This window comes from Schistocerca cancellata, chromosome 4 (genome assembly GCF_023864275.1).
Source record: "Schistocerca cancellata isolate TAMUIC-IGC-003103 chromosome 4, iqSchCanc2.1, whole genome shotgun sequence".
NCBI classification, from domain to species: Eukaryota; Metazoa; Arthropoda; class Insecta; order Orthoptera; family Acrididae; genus Schistocerca; species Schistocerca cancellata.
This window is the reverse complement of record NC_064629.1, coordinates 179,108,491-179,129,957: the sequence shown is the minus strand read 5'-3', so window position 1 is coordinate 179,129,957 and position 21,467 is coordinate 179,108,491. Positions and strand designations below refer to the sequence as shown.

The following is a 21,467-nucleotide window of genomic DNA, read 5'->3' as shown; positions in this document are numbered from 1 at the left end:
GACTTACCAAACGAAAGTGCTGGCAGGTTGATAGACACACAAACAAACACAAACATACACACAAAATTCAAGCTTTCGCAACAAACAGTTGCTTCATCAGGAAAGAGGGAAGGAGAGGGAAAGACGAAAGGATGTGGGTTTTAAGAGAGAGAGTAAGGAGTCATTCCAATCCCGGGAGCGGAAAGACTTACCTTAGGGGGAAAAAAGGACACATATACATTTGCACACACACACATATCCATCCGCACATACACAGACACAAGCAGACATCTTGTCTGTGTATGTGCGGATGGATATGTGTGTGTGTGCGAATGTATACCTGTCCTTTTTTCCCCCTAAGGTAAGTCTTTCCGCTCCCGGGATTGGAATGAGTCCTTACCCTCTCCCTTAAAACCCACATGAAAGTCTTTCCTTCTCCTTCCCTCTTTCCTGATGAAGCAACCGTTTGTTGCGAAAGCTTGAATTTTGTGTGTATGTTTGTGTTTGTTTGTGTGTCTTTCGACCTGCCAGCACTTTCGTTTGGTAAGTCACATCATCTTTGTTTTTAAATAATATGATTGGTAAGATAAAGATTCTGAGCTGGCCAATCAGTTGGATGGACACACCCAAACCAGTTCAGTAGAATGTGTGGAAGACATAGATGCTATGCCCTGTGTGAATCATTTTAATGACTGCTGAGAGGTTGCACACAACATTGCTAGTGCATTTAAGCTCCACCAACAGTCACAAGGGCTTCTCCTTCTGGGGCACAGCATGGACATCATACAATGGCTGAAGCACTGACAGTTTGATCTTCACCTCGTATAAACAAGCACTAAAATATTCCTGTAAAAGTCCACCTGCTTTGATCCATTTGTCTTTGAGTAGCAACAAAAATATATGAAAATCAAACAAGTGAGACTTATTAATACAGTTGGCATGTCATTGTATTCTTTTGTATGAAAATGTATGAGGGAAGGTTAATTATTGTTTCATAATGGTGTTTTATAAAGGGAAAGAGAAATCAAAAGACATGGCTCCAGAACAGAATATTTTGTGAAAATGAAAGCAAATGTTTTGATTGATCATTCAGTCAGTTCTCAGTACAATATATCATAGACTGGTATATTATGAATGAAACACACATGATGGGTGTAATGTTCACAAACTGGTTTTCAACTGTTATTCCATCATCAGGAATGTGTGGTGCAGTGAAATTTTTGTATGATCAATGATTTTAAACTAGTGCATCTACAGGGTATCTCTATTACCAAAGATCAAACTTATTAATATCATATTTAGGAATCAAATGAAAGGAATCATTTCAGTGAAAATGCTATGTAAGATTATTTAGCTCAGATAAAATATGTGACACATTAGCTAATGAACTATATAACAAATTACAACAAAAATCATTCTTAGAAGAAAATAAATTGAACAACAATCTTGGGTGACATGTTACAAGGGAGAAGGTGAACAAAATAATCTTGCCTTTAACAGTTCCTTAAATACAAACATACAAGATATGCTAGTGAGATTAAGCAGGTAAGTGGAGTACCTGTTGATTATACAAAGTATATTTTTTAACAGGACAGGAGAAATTATAGTGTCTGAAATAAAGGAAAGAGTGGGACATGTGATTAAGATGGGCGATTTAAAAAATGGCCTAGATGGGATTATGAGTGTATCTGTGGTTCGAAGTGATGAGTAAGGAAACTGTATCTGGTCATTCAGTACTAAGCTTGGGGAGATGGACATACATTTATTAATTTCCATTATCTCAAGGTAGTTCATCCTCCATCTTGTACCGATGTGATGGAATACTTCATGTTACACCTTGTAACAATGTTACCAGGTGTCCTGCAAAAGTAGAGTCTCCTTTTCTAAGTTTCCAACTTCTATGGTGTTCCTTCAAGTGGGTGCATATTGCCCTTCCAGACTGACCTATATAGAATCTACCACAATTACAATTTGATATTCCACTCTTTTGAAAAACTGAAGTTCTGTCTTTACCTTTGGGTGAGAAGTGTCCAACAGTGCCATGCTCATAACATGCTGAGAGACTCTTCCTCAATATGGAACTGTATATCATTTATTGTGTTCTTGAGCTGGTGGGTCAAGAACAGGGTAAAGCAGAAAGTACAGCTGTTTTTGTGCATTATGGAGTCTACCATGATAGGAGGGTAGCCATTGGTTGATGCTATTTGACTGACTGCATGTAATTCAATTTTGGAAGTTGTCTCTAATCATGGTGATGGATATTATGTGATGTATCACTGAATTGTGTTTATGGGTCACTGGGTGTCGAGAATTGGCAGGTAATACACCACAGATATTGCACCCCTTCTACCATGGTGGAGTCCATAATGGACAAAAAGCAGGAGAGAACCCTGTTCTCAATCCACCAGTCCAAGAACACAATAAATGGTGCACAATTCCATATTGAGGAAAAGTCTCACTGAATGTAGCCACAGCATTTTTGGACACTTTTGCCCATGGAAGATACAAAATCACTTGTAATTGTGACAAATTCTATATAGGTCATTTGGTGAGGCAGTATGCACCATTACTTGAAGGAACACCATAGAAGTTGGAAACTTAGAAAAGGAGACTCTACTTTTGCAGATCACCTGCTTGAAGAAGGCCATAGTTACAAGGTGCAACATGAAATATTACATGACAACCATAAAGGAAGAAAGATGAAATAATGAGAATTAATAAATTTGGCCATCTGTCCAAGCTTAGAAATGAATGACCAGACACATTTTCCTTACTCATCATTTCTAACTGCAGATACTAATGATAATCCCATCCAGGCCATGTTGTAAATCATCCCTCCTACTCATATGCCTCATTTTGTTCCTTTATTCCAGTTACTATAACTTCTCTTTTTCCATAATAAAAAAATCACTTTTTGTAATCACAGCTGCTTCACTTACCTGCTTAATCTCAACAGTATATCTCATATCTTTGTAACTTAGGACCTGTTAAGGAACGTTTATTTTGTTCAGCCACTCCATTGGAACATGACACAAAAGTTTATTGTTCAATTTATTTTCTTCTAAGAACAATTATTGTAATTTGTTATATTGTTCATTAGTTTTGTTGTCACATATTTAACTTAGTTGAATAATCTAGGTCTGACAGCTCACTGGGTTACAGTGCATACCGCAAGCCTACACACACTGACATGTACCTACATGCCTCCAGCTGTCACCATCCAGCGCAGCTTAATGGAATGCTCAACACCTTGGTACATAGAGCACACTCAGTCTCTGAGGAACTGAACTTGCCAATGGAACTCAAACACCTGGAGACCATGTTCCACAAGAATGGGTATGGCAACCGCCAAATCCAAAGGGCCTTCCGACAACAGAAGTGCCCCAAGAACCGAGATGAAGAACAACCCAAAGAAGAGAAGCAAGCTCAGGCCTTTCTGCCATTTTCTGGCAATGTGTCATCAAAAATAGGGAGACTGTTAAGACGACACAAGATTGACAGTCTTCTGACCACCAGCAAAGATTCGTGACCTACTAGGAACTGCAAAAGATGATGTAGGCCCTAAGAAAGCGGGCGTATACAAAATCCCGTGCAGCTGTGGCAAATCCTACATCGACCTAACAGTTTACACGGTCGAGGACAGATGCAAGGAACACGAACATAGCACCCACTTACACCAACCCAGCCATTTGGCCCTAGCAGAACACTGCATTTAAACCGCACACAGCGAAATTCGAAGAGACAAAAATCCTGATGGCCACAAGTGCCTACTGGGACAGTATCTACAAGGAGGCCATAGAAATTCACATAACAAATAACCTCATCAACAGGGACACTGGGTTTCAACTTAGCAAGGCCTGGAAACCATTATTAAACACCATCAAAGAGCAACGATGCGAGCGGGCGCGAGATCCTTCCGCTATGGCGCATGGAGGTGAACTGCACCTACCACTGGATGTGGCTGCAGAGCTACCCCACTACCTCACCCCCCCCCCCCCCCCCCTTCCCACTACGCGTCACTCCGCCGGGCTGTCTGCACCAGGGTACGACTTGGGACCTTGCGGATATAAATACCATGGACACAGTGCAGACAGATCATTCCATCAGCACCACCTGATGATGGCGGAACAGTTATTCACCGAACTATCATGGAACTTCAGTGATCAGATCCGGCTGGACACTCGAGAACCTTGGATACAGCACATTCACCGGGAAAGCCTCAGATCACATAAGTATCAATTTTGTTTGAGTCTTATTCCAATTCCTCTACCATATCACCAGCAAAACAAAATATGCTCGTACTGGAAGATAATGCCTCTAGATTCAACTGCATTGGCTTCCCCAGCATGTAAACTTATTTGTCTCTGTTCTGGTTTGTTTATGGCCACTATCCAACCAAATATGTGCAATATCTTGGTTGCAGTGTCACCCACAGTGACCTGGCAAGTAGGTGCACCACTTCACGCCATCCTTTCCGCAAAGCAGGCGCAGCATGGAGTTGCCTCAACCAGCAGGCTGATGTCTTTGTGAGCAGCGAGAGGTGGCATGACTGTGACTCTGCCAATGGTAAACACCTTGAAGGCCATGTCCTGTCCAGTTTTGTCAAAAAGCACAACCACTAATAGCTTCCATTAGTCCACACTAAGTTAGTGGAAGCATTCTTTTCAAAAACTCTGCATGTAGTATACTGTAAGAGGCAATGATGAACATCAACACTGTTTACATCAGCTTTTCATTCACTGTGTTCTTACGACAAGCAGAATACAGATCTTTCACTGCACATTTATTACTTCATTTTATATAAGAAAAACTTTACCACTGAGAAAGATGAGTGGAAAAGAATGCTTGATGTATTTTGGTACGTGTCATTCTGAAAGTATTCCTTCTAAGAAAGAATTATAGGTGTCGGAAATTCTGTGCTGTTGGCTGAAAAGGCTCATTCTGTAGCTCATTTGAAGTCTTGCATAGGTATACATGATGTACTGCCAGAAAAACAAACAACCGCATGACAAAACCTTGATTCATCAATGCAAAAAGTCTTGTCTGGAACATAATTAGTGCTCGTGATGATAGTGAAACATTCAAACCTGTTCTAATTTTGTAGAGTCAGTCATTGGACTGCAGTGAGTTGTCTGAAAGTGTAGGTATCTCAATAACAGGAGAACAGTTTTTTACTCATAACAAACCTCCAGAATGTGACATTGTAAAAAGGTCTTGTACTCAAGTAATGTTCCATCAGTGGAAAACAACAAGATCCCATGTGCAGCAACAGCTCCAAAAATACTTTTATTTCCACAACATCCATATCCCTCCATCTCAAGAGTATGGTTGATCTTCTCCCCCCATGTTTTTCTGCTCCCTGGCTCTCATATAGACTTGTTTGTTCACATAATGACATTAGGAACACTTTGGAAAAAAACAGATCAATAAGTGTATTGATGCCTAAATTTCATATAATTTCAGTTCCACATCCTTGATGCTCACGAACGCTGGTGGATCTTCAGGAATGTCACTCACTCATCACTGGTATTTGTCATGCCTGTTACTGGACCAAACTACTCATCATCTTAATTTCATTTGCTGTTGTCTGCACCTGAATCCTCACTTGAATACTCACATGAAGAGGGTTTGTAGAGATTTCCAGCATCTGACAGTTCGTTCATAAGCTCATCTCATTCTGATTCATTCATGTTAACTAGCTGCTCAAGTTCTACATTCTACATCAATTGTTCAAGTTCTACATCATTCAGTTTCCTCTTATTCTAGCCTTTTTATGAGGAAAATTGAACACAGATAATGATAAATATCAGTGAACCATCTACAGAACAGCTACTGATGCTCATACAACAAAGACACGGATTGTATTGATGAACATGCTTCAAAATACACAAGCTGTTGAGTGATTATTGACAACAATTTATCTTGTAGTTGGCATATGAGCTGTACTTTCAACTCTGTACACCAACTATGAGATAACTAGCACCAATAAAAATGATGAAACAGATGGACTACAGATGAGATGACAAATCAAATGGTATGAACTGATTAACATGGCTTCTGGGTGTAGTTTACTCATTTTAGCCATAGGCAACGTGTTAATAGTGTCATAAACAGTTGTGACTTAGTAGTTGTATAATCATGGATATTTAAGTCTGTCTTTTGGACCATTAACTAGCAGCAAATTTCAGTGCATGTAAGTTGTGGAAGAAATATAGGTACTGAAATAAAAGATACATGGCTGTATACATACCTTGAATTATCTTCACCCTCTGCAAGAGTTCCTGGCAAGGGTCGATCAGCAGTTTCTGGCAGCAGCAAGACACAGAGACCCCCAACTACAGCACACACACCCAATAATCCCATTGGGACACGATCATCCATCTCAGACTGGAAGATGATTTAAAGCTTTTTTTTATTAATGAATCCCATAATGAGGACAGCTTCCATTAATCATTGTAAACATTTAATATAAACACTGCAGTCACTTGAAAAGAAATTGTAAATTAGTTCTACTTAAAACTGACAAGCAAAACACAAAACAGATTTCACCCTTCTTCATGGGATGGGCATGTATCAGAACTATTATGAGGTATTTTCTTGTTTTGATTTCTGCAGCTGGTCATCAAATGCAGTATAACAACAAAGTGACAGAAGTGGTGAAGCAGACACATTGAATGTGTTGAACAAATGAAAAATATTGAATGGTATTCAAACAAGGGAAGGAGTTAAAGTAGCCACTCACAGTGTAATGGATGTGACAGAAAGAAATCATTGGACATTGAACTTCAACTTATGCTGTGCGCTGTGGCAAAGTAACTGTGCACTCATTTTTTCAGAAGTGGAATGAAAGTCTGTAAGATAAGATGGATGTTCCAAATCTCTCTCTCTCTCTCTCTCTTTCTTTTTTTTCCCCTCAACTCTTCCATTTGTAATGGGCACTGTATAGATTTATTTTGACTTGCAAGATACACTCCAAGAAGGATATAACAACAGGTCATTTGTACTACAGTAGTGTATTTGAGTATTGTAACATGTTTTTTTGTGTTATTACTCACTCAAAATAACCTAGTTATAGATTCATTTGCAATGCACAAACAATATATTTCTCTCAATTTTTTCATATGTACGTGATTGAAAACCTAACATTTGCAGTAAAATTAGATAAGACTTGTACTCTGTAAACTAATAATTATCATTTTTCATGACCTGATTTGTTCAATATCTTTAAAGTTTTATATCATTAAAAAATTGGCTCTCTGTGGAAACAAAAAAGTAATTTCAAGAGAAAAGCTGATTCAGTTTTGATGAGAAGTGATTACATAAGAAATCCAATGAACCTCTTGCAGCAATAAATTATTCCCTAGACAACAGATGTGACAAGAACATTTGAAGAATGATGGAGCAACATTTTTAGATAAGTAGAAAGCTTTTATACTTATATTTATACAAAGATCGGCTAAGTGTTCAGATTGGCCCTCATATTCTGGGCACATTTTATTAGCAAACACACAGTATAGTTATATAAAAATGCAAATTGATTTATCAGTCAGCAACAAACAAATAGGGTGAGGCAAGCTAGACGCTTTACAGTGAGTAGCTATCTTTGCTCTTGCCTTTGTTAAAGAACTGTATTATGCAGCACACAAAATGTCAGCACCTCAGAATGTAGCTTTCAGTGATTTGCATCTTTACTTGCTAATATGAGAAATTTTCTCCTCTTTTTCAATAATAAAAAAAGTCATCAATAAGTGGTGGGAGATACAGTATCAATACAGTCACCAATTTTTTATGTATCCAGGAAGCCTTTCCATAGTACAGTAACCTAATGATGAAAACACATATTCAGAAACTGTTATAATTTTCATGCACAATGCCTCATACTCAAGTTATATTCAACTTTCATTTGTATATGGACTTTGAGTCTCTTCTATGCCTGATGGTTAGTGCAATATACAGTTCTTGCAATGTGATTGGATATAACAAACGTTATGTTGCTAAGATATTGACACATTTCTGCTGCAAATGGCATACACTGACAACCAAAAAAACATGGAAGGTACTACATATTGGGTGTAAAGTATCACAGTGTGTCTAAGGTTGTGATGGTGGAGATGAAACATGGTTTTCCTAAATGTGACTAATAATTATATGAAAACACAGGAAAAAATGTAACTGATGAAAATTTTCATGGATTATCAGCCAAGTGACAGCATCATCTTGAAGAAGCATTTCAACAAATTTCCTATGACACTGCCACTCAGACCCTTATCTGAGAAAATTCTAAATGAAGTACTTGTCACAAGTGCATTGAAGAAATATGCTGCAGTTATTGTGTTTAGAAAAAATAACCTTTCACATATGGTACAGAAATTATTATTTTCAACAATACTACAGGAATTATGAAAAAGTATACTTCCATTGTTAACTATTTCATTATATACACACCTCAACAGAAGTTTGAAATATAGAGTTTACTACGATGACTTCTTATAGTACACCCATTGAGGCTTGTACAATACCTTATTAACAAAATAAACATAATTCTTCCTGAAATCAAGAGCAATTTTAGTTGCTTAAAAAAAAAATCACAAAACAAAGCAGGCTCATGCCTAAGTGTACATCATGAAAACAAAAACAGTCAAAATCTTTATCTCATGATGATTATTGTCAGTCTTTTGTAGTGAGTATGTCCACCCTACACATGGATGAGTTCTTCAACTATGCAAGGCATGCTGTGGATGAGACCATCCAATTAATCTTGGAGTATGAGGCCCCACCCCACAATGGCCGCTCCAGTGAGGTCCTGAAGATTGTCACATGGATTCACATGTTGTGCAATGGCCACCTTCAACAGGTCCCATGAATGCTTAATTGCATACGTGCCTGGAGACTGTGCTGGCCAATGCATCTGGGTGATGTTGCATCTTTGAAGATACCGAGACACTGCTAGATAGAGTACAGTGTGGTCTTGCATTGTCATCAACTAGGATGAAGCTGTCACTGGCTTCACATCTGCTGGGCCTTACAATCATTTGTAGCACTTCTTGGAGGTGTCAGGGAGCAGTCTGTAAGGGCCTTACAATTATTTGTAGGATTTCTTGGAGGTGTTGGGGACCAATCTGCCAGAGGATCAAAACGCTCATGACAAGTGTTTTTTCTAGAAGTGATAAATATGACACCATTGCATTGCCAACAGCAAAAGAGATCTGCAAAGTATCTTGCACAAGCAAGGCTGTAAATGACATGGAAAGCCCTGCCTGCCTAATGAATCCAGCTGTAGCAGTGCTAGAACATAGAGAAGGAACAGATCTAGTAGTAAGTGGCAACAGGAAAACATTTGTAACAATACCAGCAACAGTAGCAATAAAAGACCTAGAGCCAATGTCTGCAGAGACAAAGGGAATGGTCACAACATGTACATCTACACAACCAACATGAAAAACGGCAATAGATGAATCAGGAGCAACTCCACCAGAAGAAAAGGAAACAACAGCAAGTAAAATGCACAGTGTAGCAAGCAGGTGGGACACAGTGCCTCCACACCAGCTGGAAAATATTTTAACATGAAGATGAGGAAGCCACCACAGTATGTACAACTAAGTGTTTAACAGTACTTCAACAGAATAAACAATTGATAAAAAACAAAGTTCAGCAAATAGAAGTAAATTTACAAACATTAGACAGTTCAGTTGTATATCTTATGGAACACTGGTGCAAAGGAAATGAAATCTCATATTTAGCCTTAGCCTCATATAAACGTGTTTGTTTCTACAGTAGACCTCTATGAAAAGTGGGGGTTCATTTATGTGAAGAGAGGTATTTCATTTAAAGACAGAAATGACCTTACTGCATTAAGTGCTGATAAACATTTTGAACTCTCAGCTATTGAAGTAACAGAACACAACATGTCAAAAAATTAATGGTAATTTGTGTGTACTGATCACTGAGTGCTGATGTGGATATTTTTTTCTCAAAACTAAATTAGAAACTAGCTAAGGTATTTTGCTCAAAAACAGGCATAATCATCTGTGGGGATCTCAATATCAATACAATGAAGTCAGATGATGTCAGCCATGCCTATTTAAATGTTTTTTACAGTTATGGCATGACTTCACTTGTAAGCTGTCCCACTAGAGTAACCAAACAATCTTCAACATTGACAGACCATGTAGCAACAGATATAGACAGGATAAAAATACTATATACATGTTCAAGATCTAGCCTTATCAGGTCATTTGTGTCAGATATTAAAAGTAAATTTTTGTGTAGAAAAGCCCCCTACAATAAAAGTATACGAAAGGCTCTTCTCAAAGTCAAACCTGCATGAATTTTCAACCCAGATACAACATGAAGGGTGGTAGGAAGTCTATGCGGAAATGAATGTGAACAAAACATATAATAATTTAATGTCCATTTTTAGACTAAAATTTGAGGAAGCATTCCCCAAAACTTTTCATACCATTACAATTTCAGAAAAAAATATATGGATAACCAGAGGGATTAAAAATCATCTGAAACTCCTAGGTATCTTGCTTCAATCAAAAATAGACAGACTGAGCCAGCCTTTTTGCAGTTTTATAAAAACTACAAGAAAATCTACAGAAAAGTACTACTAGCTGCTAAAAAACCCACAAACCATAAAATACTACTGCAGGCAGAAAACAAAAGCAAAGCTACCTGGAATATTATCAAACCAGAAACAGCAAACACAGGGCAAAAGCTTTTGAATTCACAAATTAAGAACAAAAATAGACAAATGAACCACCCAAAAGAAATAGCTAACTTTGTAAAAGTGTACTTCAACAGCATTGCTAAGAAATTACAACAGAACTTTCCAGACATGTATGTCTTAACCACCCAGAAACATCCACCAAATTGAATGGCACTCTATCTGGCAACTGAGAAACAGGTCGCACAACTTATACAGCAGTTAAAAAATAAAAAATCAACTGGCAAGATGAAAACCCAGCTTTTGTCCTTAAAGAATGTGCAAATTCCATGAAAGATCCATTAAAAAAAAATCAATGAATCATTCAAATCTGGCTGTTTTCCCGAGCACCTAAAACAAGCGAAAGTAATTCCCATACTTAAAAATGCTGATGTGGAAAATGTAGAAAACTGCAGATCAATATCCCTACTGTCCACCATTTCCAAAATTATTGAACAAGTAATGAAAAATAGGTTAATGCAGTATCTAAATAAGTTTAACCTTCTTTGCAAACAACAACATGGTTTCAGGCCCAAAAAAGGTATAGAATTGGCTATTGCAGAGCTTACATAGGTCATTCTTGAGGCACTGGATGAAGGTGACCATGTGAATGGAATCTTCTTGGACTTACCAAAGGCATTTCATACAGTGGACCATATAATTTTATTAGATAAATTAGAGTTAGTAGGAAAAAGAGACGTGGTTATGAAGTGGTTTAAGTCCTACCTAGAAAACCGGATGCAGCATGTTGAGATTTAATGTGCTTCAGAAGGATTTCAAGTATAACACTTATCAGATCCAAAAAACATTAATATAGGCATCCCACAAGGTAGTATATTAGGTCCAATCCTTTTTCTTATTTACAATAATGATTTTCCGCAGAGTATTAGATGCGGGGAAAAATACTATTTGCTGATGACAGCAAAAGTTACAAATAGACAAAATACATGGTATACAAAACAGCTGTCTACTATGAAAAATCAAGTTATGTTGTTGTACAATATTTATAAAAATCTGAAAACCGACCATGTTAAGCTAGCCTATGTTAGATCTAGGAATGAGTACAAAAAAGCAATTGTGGAAGCCAAACAAGCACACAATCTCAGAAGTATTGAGAAATCCACCAATAAGCGCAAAGCAGCATGGACTCTAATAAATAGTGTCACCAAAGATAAAAGAAGTGACAAAATTAGTATCTCTCCCCAGGAATTTAATGACTTTTTTATTAAATCAGTTGAGGAAGTAGGAAGTGCTATAATTAAACCTGAAATCAGCTCATCGCAGTTGCTGTCAAAAAATATTGCTAGGTCATCAACAAACACAAGTACCTTCAATTTTTCTGAGGTCTCACCTGGTTTTGTGTTAAGAATAGTGAAGCAGTTAAAATCATCAGACAGTGTAGACATATACGACCTGTCTTGTAACATGCTTAAGAAAGTAATAGACTGTATAGTGTACCCCCTAACATATTGTATAAACAAGTGTATACTGGAGGGTTTTTTCCCTCATGAGCTTAAACTGTCTAGGGTAGTTCCAGTACATAAAAAAGAAGATAAAAATTCTGTCTCAAGTTACAGGCCAATATCCATAGTCCCAGTTTTCTCAAAAGTTCTAGAATGCATAATTTACCAACAATTATCTGTTTACTTTGATAACATAGGATTAATAAGTGGATCACAGTATGGCTTTAGGAAAAGCCTGTCAACCATTGATGCCATAGACAATGTTGTTAAATACATCCATCAAGTATTTGAAGATAAATGCTTTGCCCAAGTGACTTTTTGTGACCTAAGCAAAGCCTTTGAGTGTGTAGAACATACACTACTACTCGAAAAAATGGACTTTTACGGTGTTAAAGGTAACAGCCTTAAGCTATTAAGATCATATTTACAAAACCGTAAGCAAGCCGTCTGTGTTGGGAAAGAAATGTCCAGTATAGAACAAGTTGAGGTAGGTGTTCCGCAGGGATCCGTGCTGGGCCCTTTCCTTTTCCTAATAATGATAAATGACCTGCCATCATTTATCAAATCCAGAACAGTACTCTATGCTGATGATACAACATTTCTGAACAGCAGTAATGATCTTAATAGCCTTAAAACATGTGTTACAGAGACAATTGAGCAAGCTTCACTCTGGTTTAAAGCAAATGGGTTCTAGCTTAATGAAAGCAAAACCTAGCAGATGGTATTTAGTTTAAAAGACAAGTTTCCATCAGATGATCCTAGTTGTGTTAAATTTTTGGGGGTATATTTGGATGATAAACTTTCTTGGAATCCACATATTAAGTATATTAGCGGTAAATTGTCTAGGGTAATATATTTGTTAAGGCGATTAATGCACTGTGTACCTAAAAATTATGTTAGAGTATCTTACTACTCATTTTTCCAAAGCATCATATCCTATGGCATTATTTTATGGGGAAACTCCACTTGTGTGCATGATATACTATTGCTGCAAAAGAAAGCTATTAAGATAATTACAGGCTCACCATACAAGGCTCATTGTAAACCTTTGTTTACTTAACAAAAAATCATGACAGTAATAAACCTATATATTTATTATGTTTTAATCTACACAAAAAAGAACTTACCTAAAGTAAAACGCAGGGCAAATATACATTGTTACAGCACTAGGACAAACAGCTCTATCTATACGCCCTACCACAGACTGTCAAAATCAGTTAACAGTTATGAACTTATGGGCCACAAATTATTTAACAAACTTCCACAAGGTATACAAAATTTACCAGAGCAACAATACAAACAAACACTTTATGACTGGTTAGTTGTAAACCCATTCTACAATGTAAAGGATTTCATGACGTGTGATATTAAACTGTAAAGTTCTTAACAATTCTGTCCTTCTATAGCATGTACTGTACTCTATTGTATTATATGTATAACTTTGTCTATTGCTGTAATGGCTTAAAGACAATAAAATTATTATTATTATTATTATCACAGTCAAACTCAAATACAGCTGACAGAAAAGGCTAATGCAGCCCTCAAAGATGTTCACAAGTGGTCATTGAAAAATAAAGTAACTTTAAAATTATGGAAAACTAATTGTATGTACTTCCAGTTACAATGATGATAAATTATCAATTAATGACAATGTAATACAATGTGTAATGGATACCAAATTTTTGGGGTTGAAGGTAGATTGTCAGTTAAAATGGAGAGAAAATGTAAAAGTTGTATCAACAAGACTAACCACAGCATGCTATGCTCTATGAATACTTGCACCTGTGTGCAATTTTCATGCCTGAAAATGACATATTTTGGATACATACACTCAGTCCTCAATTATGGAATCATGTTTTGGGGAACAAGTGATGGGAATATTAAGTCTGTCTTCAAGGTACAGAAAAGAGCTGTACTCATAATAAGGAATAGCAAAAATAGGGACCATTGTACTGATTTATGCAAAAAAACTAGAAATTCTGACTGTCCCGTGTGAATACATTTTCCAGACTGTTATGTATGTAAGGAAAAATATTCATCTGTATGCTACAAACAGTTCAATACATGACCATGAAACTAGATCCAGCCAATACTTATACCTAAACAGGAGAAACAAATCCAGAACACAGAACAGTATGCTATATAATGACCTAAAACTGTACAACAGACTGCCACAGGAAATAAAAGGTGTAGATGAGCTTCATATCTTTAGCCAAAAGCTAAAAATGTATTTATTAAGCAAAAGTTGTTACAAGGTAAATGAATGTTTAGAATAATTATAGATAGCTATTTAGTAGACACAAATACCACATAAGCCTATATAAAGCAACAGCATTTGTTATAATTATAAATATTGTAAGAATTGACCTGTAAAAATTATAAGAATTGAATTGTAAACATTGTAAGAACCCATGTACTTTATTTCATAAGACACAATTGACAACATCCATATAATTTGTATTGTTATACAGATGAATAAATGTATCAAATCAAATCTTGTAGATGGAGATCAGAGGGGCCTGCCATCCCATCATTATTGCTGCCCTGAATATTACACTTACACCTGCAAACACATGGAACTACTGAACATATCAACATTCCTAGTGTCATCTAGCACTTCACCAGATCCTAACATGTCTAGTGTCTGGTTGCAAAACTATCCTGGTCTTGTCAGCAAACATGACATTACTCCATTCTGCAATGATCCAACGTTGATATGCAAGAGCCCAGGTCCTTCGATTTCGTTGGTTCCATTGGTTCAGTGTAAAATTCCCACTGGTCTTCTGGAATAAAGACCACCGTAATGAAATCTTCTATGCTCTTTTTATTCTGTGATATGAATCCATGATGCCCAGAAGAAGTCATTTCCAACATTTCTGGCAGTTGATGTTGGGTGCCTGTGAGCTGACAGTTGGATGAAGCAATCCAGCACTGGTGTTGTCATACAAGCGTGACCACTGCGAGGCCTGTCATTTACATTTACCATCTCTCTGTACTTTCTCCACACCTTAGACACACCACTTTAAGTGGCATCTTGCTGTGTTTGAACTGCTGAAAGTAAAGTCACTATCCTGGTTCTATCAAAGTATTGTATGACTGTACATGGCATGCTACTGCAGAGCTGAACACAAACTGAATGAAGCTCTTGTTGATATGAAGCTGTTGTGTGCCGCTGCAGCAGTGGTATGTTTACATGACTAGGAAATGATCATAAAGTATGCCAGTATAAACATCATCCAGTATACAGGCTCTAATTGGGTAATGCATGAAGTGCCTAGGTCATTGAGATCTGTAGTGTTCTAGACTACATTTTATGATAATATTCCAAACTTCTGTTGAGCAGTGTACTATATAATAGCTTTCAAACCTTAAGTGCTTCAAATGACACCTAAAATAGACTAGTCACTTGAGAATAGTAGCCTAAAAGCTAAATAATAAGTGTACTTCTGAAAGTAATTCATTACAAGATACATACCAGATTCCATAGATAGGGTACAAGCATGAGTGCTATTCCTGCAGATACATTTGATGCACCTACTCCCAGGTTTCTTATCACTGTAGGAAACAGTTCTGCAGTGAAAACAGGCATTATCACATTTGATGAAGATATAGCAAATTTTCCTGCCATTGCTAAGGCAATTGTTACCCATTGCAGATCTTTATCTGAAACAAGAAATAGTTCAATGTGTGAAATCTTTTTAACCAGTAATAAATATATGCAGTTAACTTCAAAAATGGGTGCTGACAGAACAATTGAGGTGTTGACATGGGAAAGCCTGAAACAAAAATAAATAAATAAACTGAAAATAAGTTTTTTTGGTGGAAAATGTAGTAAGAACTCATGCCAGTGACATGGTAAAGTCAGTAAACTGGAGTGTTAATATATTGTTTTTGTAATACATATATATACAAACTGTAATTGTAATGTAAATGTAATGTTGATGAGTCCCCAGTACATCAGATTCTGATTTGACTTTGTATGTTATGGGATAACAAAAATTTTGATTCTGATTCTGAGTAAGTCACTGTACAGTGTAGTTTAGTCTGTCCAGCAAGTTTGAAGATCTATACATGGAGAAGGAAGTAACTCCATGTTAAAGGACAATAGTATGATCAAGAGTAACCTTTTAAGCAGAGTATCACATAATTTTGTTGTATGTTTAATTCAATGAACTCATGTAACAACCAAGATACTGAAGCAAGTAAGTTTGTTTTTGAATGAAATGAACGAAATGGTGTACATTTTAATGACATTCAGAAACTTTTGAAATGAGGAGTACAGTGATATAATACTTTTTAATGAATTAAAACTTAAAGGAAAAATGGCCAAAGTGAGCTATTTGGTTGTAAACACCACAAATTGTTGCGCTCATGGCACACTCTGTCATCATATGCAGCAAAAATCACTTGTGAGTGTGGCTACAAGTGTCAAGATATCAAAGAACTCAGATGTAGACACTATAGCAAGTTTTAGAAAAAAGTCACCTAAAGTAAAAGACATTTTCTTTTTATGCTCATACATTTTGTGATAATAAAATACGATGTCATTTAATCAAAATGCATGTCATCTTTCCTGACATAAGGTAGTCATTATTCATGAGAAAAGTTAACTAAACTATTCTGAAGTCTAGATTTAAACATCTACAGAATGTAGATGTCAGATCACTCATAACACAATAAACATTAATAAGAGGTTCTGTTGCTGTGTGTTTAGTAAATGTTTCAAGAAGCATTTCTTCCATCAGCCTATTCAGATACTTATGCAACGATGGACCTAATGATGACCAAAGGGAAAATAAATATGTACCAGATAAGCTAAGATGCACAGGTAGCAAAAGAATATATGTACATAAAGCAGAAAAGCCACAAAAATCTTTAAATATGAGAACAGTAAATCCTGAATGCCATCAAGTGCCATCTTCACACATTTTTGGATATGCAACAAGTGATATTCATACCAATGCTGAACCATTGCAATACGTTTTATGATAAACAGCTGTGCAGCTACAATCTGTGCCAGTATATTCATAATACTGGGGAAAGTTTCATGTGTTTGTGACACAAGAGTTTGTTTTACATGAGTTTTTTTATGTTTTACAGCCAGTTTATATAATTGAAACTTCTTTTTTACATACCAACAAACATTTTTAACTTCTCCTGTAAAATCTAGCTCTTTTATGTTACATGATTCCCCTTGTCAACACTTCAGTTTCTGTACTTCCTCAGTAGTAAACCAATCCATATTGAACATGATGTGTTTGTCCCAAAGTTATATTATGTCTATATCCATGCATGTCAATTTTAACACCTATATATGAAATTTGAATGTGACGTGCAGCAACTATAATAACTTGTTAAGCAGAAGAACACTTCTATGAAGTTAAATACAGTTCTACACTTTGTGCCGTCAGCATCTCGGGACCATATGGAAAGATGGAAATTTGATGTCAGATGATCACATTATGCAGTGTTAAATTCTGAATGTACTTCCATAACTCAAATGTTAAAAGCTATTGTGCAGTATAACAAGAAAACTTCAAAATCAAATTGTGAATAAATATGAACAGGTATTTGCAGATGTTACACACTTACCAAGTGGTACTGGAATTGTAAGTAGACAGGCAATGCCTGACAGTAGCAATGTCAAGCAAAATGGCCATCGGCGTCCCATTTTCAGTAGGAACAAAATACTTATAGCAATGGAAGGCAACTCAACTACACCTATATATAAGAAATATAAATGAGTCAGTTTGTGAAACATACATAATTGAATAAAAATCACTATAAAGCAGTTGTTATTTCCATATCTAACATATTGTAAATGAGTAGGGCTCCCTTACGTACCTGAAAGCACAGTATTTATATACACATTTCCACCAATGTTTCCCAAGTTCAGCACCAGACCATAATAGACTATGTACACACTAAACCATATAACATACAGCACAAGGGAATTCTTTCTTAGATTAGGGGTGCGAAACAAATCAAGACAGCCAGCGCTTGCATTCTCAGAACCCTCCTTTTGTGGTATCCCCTGAAAACATATTCAGAAATTATTACTATGAAATGTAGAAATCTCATGCACACAAGAAATTATTTTCAATTATCATTATCTGTCTACTACAAGTGTACATTTTGCTTTCCACTCAGAATTATCTGATACATACCCCTTTTTACATTATATCCTAGAAAGTGAATTATGACATTTATGGACAATATTTGTTGATCACACCTGAGAAAGCAACAAAACTCAAATGCCAAAGCACATAAAAATATTATTGCCTACTTATAACCCGTTTCTTGCAGGATTAAAATCACGGGATTAAAATTAAGGTTACCCAAAACTTACAATTACATTTTCTCTCTGTATTAATAAACAGTACATACCCTAGTTAACAAACTATTTATACCGATACTCGACAGAAATAAGTGTGTGTGTTTGGGAGTGATTATTTCCACAAAATTTATCTCCCTCTTCTTCCATAAATCATACAGGCAAAATGTACAATACTGATTGCAACACAGTGATGCATTTATCAGATCTGAATAATCTTGTACATGCTGTCAGATTAGTGAATCAAGAAACACCATATATTGTAATGGAATAGCTGTATGCTAAAGAAGACAATAATTTCCAAGAAGATTGACTTAGTAACTGTTCCATGTCATCTTCAAAAACAAGCTTATCACTATTTCAGTGAGACTGCAGAAACCTTTTTCAGGAGTAATCTTTTCTTTACAATTATTTTTAGACTTATGAATAGAAAAAAACTCCTTTAGAAGCATCCTACAATGGCACTGAAACTTTGGCAGGACTATTGTTAAGTTGTTGTTCTACATTTACCTAAAATACTTCAACTGGCGTAACTGTAACGGCAACAGCAAAGCAGTGGCCTGTGATCAGAGGTGGAAAGGGAGGCCAGGCCTCCTCACTTTTCTGTAGTAGAAGTAGTAGTAGTTGCAGCAATAATTATTTTTAGAATAAACATTTATGCACTTTTGCCAAACGTGAGAGACATTAACTTACGTTATTTCTTCTAAATTGCCAGCACTAGAGAGCAAGTCAAAATGTGAAAGCTTAAGGCTAATCTAAAGCATACGGAGTCACAAAGCATATGGCAAACCCCAAGGAGGCCAGACACATGCCAGGCCACCTGTAAATGCTCAGTTACCATGGTAACCATTATGTCACTGCTAGAAACAGGAGAAGAAGTACAGGCTGCCTTAGCCATGCTGCTGTGTGCCTCTGTGCCGTGGCAGACCACTTGTGGTACCACCTCTCTAGGTTTCCCTTATGTTGGTTGTCCTGTGGTAGTGAATCCTATACAAGTACTGATGTAACACTTTTGAGTGAGGACATCATTACTTCCTTGCAAGAGCTTTCATTTTCAAGGAGAGGTGAAACTGAACGACATGAAACAGTGAATGTCCAACACCAGCTTTCTTCAGAAATGTAAATTTAAAACATGGGCACTACAAACTTCATGGTATGAGCAGCACAAGTGGTTATGTGCTAGCCCTACAAAAGGAAAATTCTTCTGCTGGCCATGTTTGCTCCTAAGCACTAGAAAATCTGTATGGTCTGCGGAGGCATTTGACGATATGAAGAACCTGTCTAACGGTTTAGCATGGTATGTTTCTTCTAAAAATCACCTAAGTAGTTTTATTTCATTTCAAGAACCATCCAAACAAGTGTTTAGTTTTTCAGAGCTACTTAATGACCATCCCCAACCATGAAGTGAAAGCGAACAGAGATCATAAAAATTCTAGTTGATATCACTAGTCTTTTGTGTAAGAGGGAGGTAGCCTTCAGAGGTCATGATGAGACAAAAGATTTATTGAATCCCAGAAATTTTAGAGCCATTTTTAAATTTGTGCTAAACAGAAACAAAGATTTGAACACACATTGGAAGAAAATGGGTTATTTCCAGGGATTTTCAATTTTGCTATTCTCAGAAATCATTCAAGTGTGTGGGCCTATAAGGAAAGACTAATTGAAAAGACAACACCTTGATCTATATGGTACCAGGCTTTCTTAATTGTCAGAAAGCTTCACTGCAAAAAGTAACTAAATCTTAATTAAGAAAAATTTCAAGTTGAATACTGTTCTTCATAAAAAAAAACTGATTTTGATTTCTGAAAGGTTGTCTTCTGCTTTTGCATCATCACCTTCATGTGAAGACAATATCAATACAAACTGGAATAATTAGTGTTACCAACAAGTAATGCGTCCAATCACTCTGCACAAATATAAGGGAAGGAAATTCAGGTGACACAGGACATTTTTGGTGGAGTAACAAAGGTGAAAACTGATGAAAGTGCAGTAAATATGCACTTAAAGTAATGCTGTACAGACTACCAACACAAATAATATATGGCATTTGAATACCATGGTGTCACTGGCAGTACTGCAAAATGTTTCAAATCGTATCTTGCAAACAGGAAACAAAGAGTGTCAGTACAGGATACCAGTGAATTAAGCCATAAGTCATCATCAGATTGGGAATATATTAGGAGTGGTGTTTCACAAGAGTTCATCCCTGGCCATTGCTTTTTCTTTGTGTATGTTTATGACTTTCCACCAGTTACATTGTCAGATGTAGAGTGTGTGTATCTCCAGATGATACAAGTACTGCAATAAATAGCAAGTCAAGCACCATTTTAGTAAGTTTTGTGGACATTGCCATAGAAACTGATGGTGTTAAATTCCTGGGTTTACAACTTGACAATAAATTTAGTTGGGAGGTGTGGCAGTGTGCCCATATACTCTGACACCATGACCTCAACATTTGTATTCTGCACCCTCTATGAGAAAGCAATGCAGAGACACCTGTTTCACTTGATGTCAACACGACTGCTGGATGAGTGTTCCCAGCAGCATGCTGCCAATGCAGCCTCACTCTTTTGTGCTTCAGGTGTGCTAGGTGAAATTCTACCCTCAGACTTGGACAGTTAAGTGTTGCTCTAAGATGAACATTGAATGTGTTTGGATTCAACCTGGACTTCTGTTCAACTAATGTCGGTTCATGCTTGTATAATTCCGGTGCTTGACTCACCGCCATTGTAAATAAATGTGTGTTGTTGTTATTGTTTTCGATAAAAGACAGTAGATATTACAGGAAAAGCATACCACAGAACTGTGAAATGCTTAAACAAATTCTTATTAAAATGAGGGGTGGGGGGGATGGGGTGAGGGAGGGGGTGGGGAGGGGAGGGGAGGGGAGGGGAGAGGGAGAGGGAGAGGGAGAGGGAGAGGGAGAGGGAGAGGGAGAGGGAGAGGGAGAGGGAGAGGGAGAGGGAGAGGGAGAGGGAGAGGG

The 21,467-nt window shown here is 36.9% G+C and overlaps 1 protein-coding gene across 1 annotated transcript in view; it reads right to left on the bottom strand.

Moving 5' to 3' along the window:
* Positions 1–21,467, bottom strand: part of LOC126184830 (organic cation transporter protein-like) — a 185,464-nt gene that overhangs the window by 9,403 nt on the left and 154,594 nt on the right. Inside the window, exons 8-11 of the mRNA XM_049927418.1 lie at positions 17,995–18,184; positions 17,743–17,871; positions 15,626–15,813; positions 6,230–6,366 (exon numbers count right to left, since the gene is read on the bottom strand). Of these exons, the coding sequence (XP_049783375.1) occupies positions 6,230–6,366; positions 15,626–15,813; positions 17,743–17,871; positions 17,995–18,184 (644 nt within the window). The remainder of the gene's footprint in view (positions 1–6,229; positions 6,367–15,625; positions 15,814–17,742; positions 17,872–17,994; positions 18,185–21,467) is intronic.